This window comes from Protobothrops mucrosquamatus, unplaced genomic scaffold, assembly GCF_001527695.2.
Source record: "Protobothrops mucrosquamatus isolate PMUCROS unplaced genomic scaffold, P.Mucros_1.0 scaffold4681, whole genome shotgun sequence".
Lineage (NCBI taxonomy): Eukaryota > Metazoa > Chordata > Lepidosauria > Squamata > Viperidae > Protobothrops > Protobothrops mucrosquamatus.
In genome coordinates, this window is record NW_015390577.1 from 96583 (window position 1) to 101481 (window position 4899).

The 4899-nt window shown below is 45.3% G+C and overlaps 1 protein-coding gene across 1 annotated transcript in view; it reads right to left on the minus strand.

The window, feature by feature from the left end:
* The window catches only part of LOC107299212 (laminin subunit alpha-5), a gene marked incomplete at its 5' end in the record, with an annotated part of 68482 nt that extends 63874 nt beyond the window's left edge, over positions 1 to 4608 (minus strand). Inside the window, 4 exons of the mRNA XM_015828577.1 lie at positions 640 to 750; positions 839 to 990; positions 2266 to 2409; positions 4428 to 4608. Of these exons, the coding sequence (XP_015684063.1) occupies positions 640 to 750; positions 839 to 990; positions 2266 to 2409; positions 4428 to 4608 (588 nt within the window). The remainder of the gene's footprint in view (positions 1 to 639; positions 751 to 838; positions 991 to 2265; positions 2410 to 4427) is intronic.
* Between the last annotated feature and the right edge of the window lie 291 nt (positions 4609 to 4899).

Genomic DNA, 4899 nt, shown 5'->3' on the forward strand with positions numbered 1-4899 from the left:
CTGGAGATTGAAAGTTTCGAACCTTGCTGAAATGGCAAAGATTTCGGCTTACTTGAAGAATCATTCAAACGAACAATTTTTATTAATATGGAGAAGATGGATTGTTTATATTCAAAAGAAGCATAGAGTGGTGGAATATAATCTAGGTTTTTAGTAAATTTGTTTTTCTTTTTTTTCTTTTTAATATATTTTACCTATATATGTAGAATAATACATTTTGTGGAGTTAGAGATATTAATACTTGTTTACTTATATCTGAATATTATCCTGGGATTAGGTTTGGGAAGTCCGGGGGGGTGGGGGGTGGGTTTTTTTTCATAGCATTGTGTAATATTTGTGATGTTTTTTTTATGATGAAAATAATAAAAATTTTATACATAAAAAAAAAAAAAGAAGGTCGCAAAAGGGGATCACATAACCCAGGGACACCGCAAGCATCATAAATATGAACCAGTTGCCAAACGTCTGAATTTTGATCTCGTGATCTTAGGGGCGCCGCAACGGTCATAAGTGTGAAAAATGATCATGTCCCTTTTTTCGGTGCCATTGTAGCTTCAAATGGTCACGAAATGAACTATTGTAAGTCGAGGACTACCTGTACAAATGTAGGAAAAGGAAAGGGAAAAAAATATGTTGCACCTTGTGCTGAAGTGCATTCAGATCCTGAACAAAATCCGCGTTCTCCTCTTCCAGCTCATCAGCATTTTGCCTCACTTTGTATATAAACCTCTGATAGTCGCGCACTTGGCTCTGTGAGAAAAAAAAGCAAGTGCAAAGTAAATCTAGAATTTTGTGGAGCAGTTGGAAGAGGAATAATTAGCTGGAAAGCTCCACATACGGTAATGGTTTGCATAGAGCCGTTGATGCTGTGCAGGCGGGCCCAGGCAATTGAGGTGGTGTTGAGACTTTTCAACTGATGTTCGAGGGCAGGGAAGTCGCTGTCAATCTTCTGGAGATCTTCTAACAGGAGCAGCACACAGCTATCACAAGCTGTTAATGAGAGAGGAAAGTAAGCCATCATAGACTGTCCCGAAGGTGTCTTTCCAAAAGACAACTGAACTTTTTTGATTTTTTTTCCCCTTGAAGATGTTTTGCTTCTCATCCAAGAAGCTTCTTCAGTTCCAACTGACAGGTGGAGAATGGAAGGGTTTATATTCTTGAGAGAGCTAATGACCAACAAATAGAAAGCGCAGTTACAGGAGTTGGGTATGTCTAGTCTAATGAAAAGAAGGACTAGGGGAGACATGATAGCAGTGTTCCAGTATTTGTGGGGCTCCTACAAAGATGAGGGGGGGGGGTCAATCTATTTTCCAAAGCACCAAAAGGCAAAACAAGAAACAATGGATGAAAATTAACCAAGGAGAGAAGCAATCTAGAACTAAAGAAAAGTGTCCTAAGGGTGAGAGCAATCAACCAATGGAATTGCTTGCCTTCAAGATGTTGTGGATGCTCCATCACTGGAGGCTTTCAAAAAGAGACTGGACAACCATTTATCTGAAGCCCCTCAAATAGTGGGTCTCCTGCTGGAGCAGGGGGTTGGACTAGAAGACCTCCAAGGTCCCTTCCAACTCTATTATTCTGGTTCTATGTTCTACCTATCAGAGTGCTAATGGCCGGATGACTGCAAAGAATATAAATCCTTCCATTCCCCACCCATCAGTTAGAACTGAACAAGCTTCTTGGATGAGAATCAAAATGTTTTCAAGGAAAAAAGAAAACCAATAAAAATCCAGTTGCCTTTTGGAAAAGCACCTTTGGGATAAGCCATAGGACAGCTGATATCAATAGGATCAAGATGAAGCTACTGTAATTGTGGAGTGCTTGGTGCTCTCCGAGCTTGGTTGTTTTCTTGCAGACATTTCATGGATAATGAAATGACTGCAAGAAAACAGCCAACCTCAGGGACCCCACAGTTCAACCCTGACCTAACAAATATTCTCTTCTATTGATAAACCAAAATTTCAGCAGTCCATATTTTCAGGAAGAACTATAGAAGCAAGACTACATTATTAACACACCGAGCTAACCACTTATCTACAGTTGCCTAATCATTCTGTCAACCCTCATAAAATTTCTCGAACCCACTCAGCACCTGGACCCAAGTGAAAGCGTTACTAGATACATGGGTCATTCTCAGTTTGGCTAGCAGGACAGATAGGACTGAGATTCCTGCAATCGACATTAGCCAGTATGGAGAATTACAGAAAGACCCCCAAAACAGACAATAGCTGGGACCAAGGCACTGAAGGAAAGAAGAAGCCTAACCTTCACATCTCATGTTGTCTGGACCATCCACCACCGGGATCTCATGTTTTTTTATACATGTGTCACATTGCTTCCCTGTCAGGCCGTTGGTACAGGTGCATTCACCTGTGCGAGGGTTGCAGGAACCTCCTTTACATTGGCATTCTGTTGAGAGAACATCGAAGAACAAAGATTTACAAGCAGGATTCCACCAGTGTGGAATTATCTCCATGCATCCTCAGAGGTTCGACACTCACAACATGTGGATAGAAAAATTTTCCCTGCCTGGTGGAAAAACCATCTGAATTTGATCTGTTTTGTGCGATATGGACAACAATGAACTGAATTCCCACTAGTCATGATAGATCAGTGGTGGCGAACCTATGGCACGCGTGCCAGAGGCAGCACTCGGAGCCCTCTCTGTGGGCACACATGCCGTTGCCCCAGCCTCGCCTCCCCCCGTGACCCCCTCCTCTCCAGCAGCCCCCCTGGAGGAGAGTCACCCCCGAGCGTGGCCCACATGGAGCAGCACAGCCAAGGACATGGCAGCCAGGCAGTGTGGATAAGACTCTGCCCTACACCTCATCGTGCACAGTTGATGCGGGGTGCAGGCAGAGGGCGTGGCCGCCATGTTGCTACTGGGCTGCCTGGGCAATCTGTGGCAGGCCCTGGAGGTGGTGAGTGGCCCTGCAGGCAGGCAGGGCAGGGGACAGGGTGGGGGCGGAGTGGGGGCGGGGCAGGGGTGGAGTGGGGCGGGGCCAGTTTTTGGGCACTCGGTCTCTAAAAGGTTCGCCATCACTGTTCTATTCTATTCTATTCTATTCTATTCTATTCTATTCTATTCTATTCTATTCTATTCTATTCTCTCACTGAGGTAAAACAGACTACTTGCACCATAAAACATATTCTCTTGGAACTAGTAGGGAGGAGCCGTTTTTACCCTCTTTCTCTCACAACAGTGTTTCTTGCTCTTCTGGAATTCAATCCTCCCCTCCTGGGAATCCAGACTACACATTCCCTACATTTTTGTATCGAAGTACGGGTATGTAAAGGCTTTGGTGTTTTGGCCATTGTACTAATAAATTAATCCTGCTGCCCTACCAGTAGTCTTCAACTTACAATTACAACTAAGCCCAAAATTTCAGTTGCTTAGCAAGAAAGCTGTTAAGTGAACCACGTCCCATTTTACGACCATTTTGCCAGAATGTTAAGCGAATCACTACAACGGTTATGTGAATCCCAAGATCGCTAAGTGAATCTGGTTTCTCCCACTGACTTGGTTTGTCAGAAACTCCCTAAGGTTGCAGATAACAATTCCAGGACCCCGGGATGCTACAATCACCGTAAACGCATGCTACCGTTTGATTACGTGACTGCAGGGATGCTGCAACAATGTGAAAACTGGTCCTAAGTCACTTTTTTCACCACCACTGAAACTTTGGAGGGTCACTAAACAAATAGTTGTATGTCGAGAACTATTTGTTGTTGTTGTTAGTTGCGAAGTCGTGTCCAACTCATCGCGACCCCATGGACAACGTTCCTCCTGGCTTTCCTGTCCTCTGCCATCTTCTGGAGTCCATTGAAGCTCACGCCTACTGCTTCAGTGACTCCATCCAGCCACCTCATTCTCTGTCGTCCCCTTCTTCTCTTGCCCTCAATCTTTCCCAGCATCAGGCTCTTCTCCAGTGAGTCCTTCCTTCTCATTAGGTGGCCAAAGTACTTGAGTTTCAACTTCAGGATCTGGCCTTCTAAAGAGCAGTCGGGGTTGATCTCCTCTAGGACTGACCGGTTTGATCGCCTTGCAGTCCAGGGGACTTGCAGGAGTCTTCTCCAGCACCATAGTTCAAAGGCCTCAATTCTTTGGCGCTCAGCCTTTCTTATAGTCTAACTTTCACAGCCATACATTGCAACTGGGAAAACCATGGCCTTGACTATACGTACTTTTGTTGGCAGGGTGATGTCTCTGCCGAACTATTTGTACTTGCAACAAATTGAGCTTGCTTGACAATAATATTGGAGAAATGACTCTTCCGGGCGTTAGATAGCAATGAGCAGATACAGGGAACTGAGAACAAATGATTTAGCGACAAGACCAAGTATGCACTCTCTGTTTTAGGCCCAGGTGTGTGTGGAAATCTGAGCTTTTTTATTAGCAAGGCCTAAACATTACAAAAGGAACTCACTCAAGCAGCCATCTCCACTGAGACCCCAGTATCCAGGGGAGCACTGCTGGCAACGAGAACCGCTGACGCCCGGACCGCAATCACACTGGCCATTCTGGGCATGGCAATTGGGGCTCACCGATCCAATGTCACAGTCGCACCTCTGGCAGCCCAAGCAGGTTTCGTAGCCATAATACCCTTCCTAAAAAGGAAAAAAAAATAGTGTTTTTTCCCCCCAATCCAGATTGTAATACAGAGGTCCCCAACCTTTTGGGCACTAGGGACCAGTTCCGTGGAGAGAAGTTTTTCCGTGGACCGGAGAGGGCATGGTTTTGTGTGCTGCCTGCATCCCACGGATGGGGCTTTGCTTGTTTGTGCGGACCGGTTGTTGGCAGGCCGCAGCCCGGTACAGGTCCACGGACTGGGGGTTGGCGACCCCTGTTATAATAGACATAATAGTGGCTACGTTTACAGAAGCTGCTCTGCACTCAGA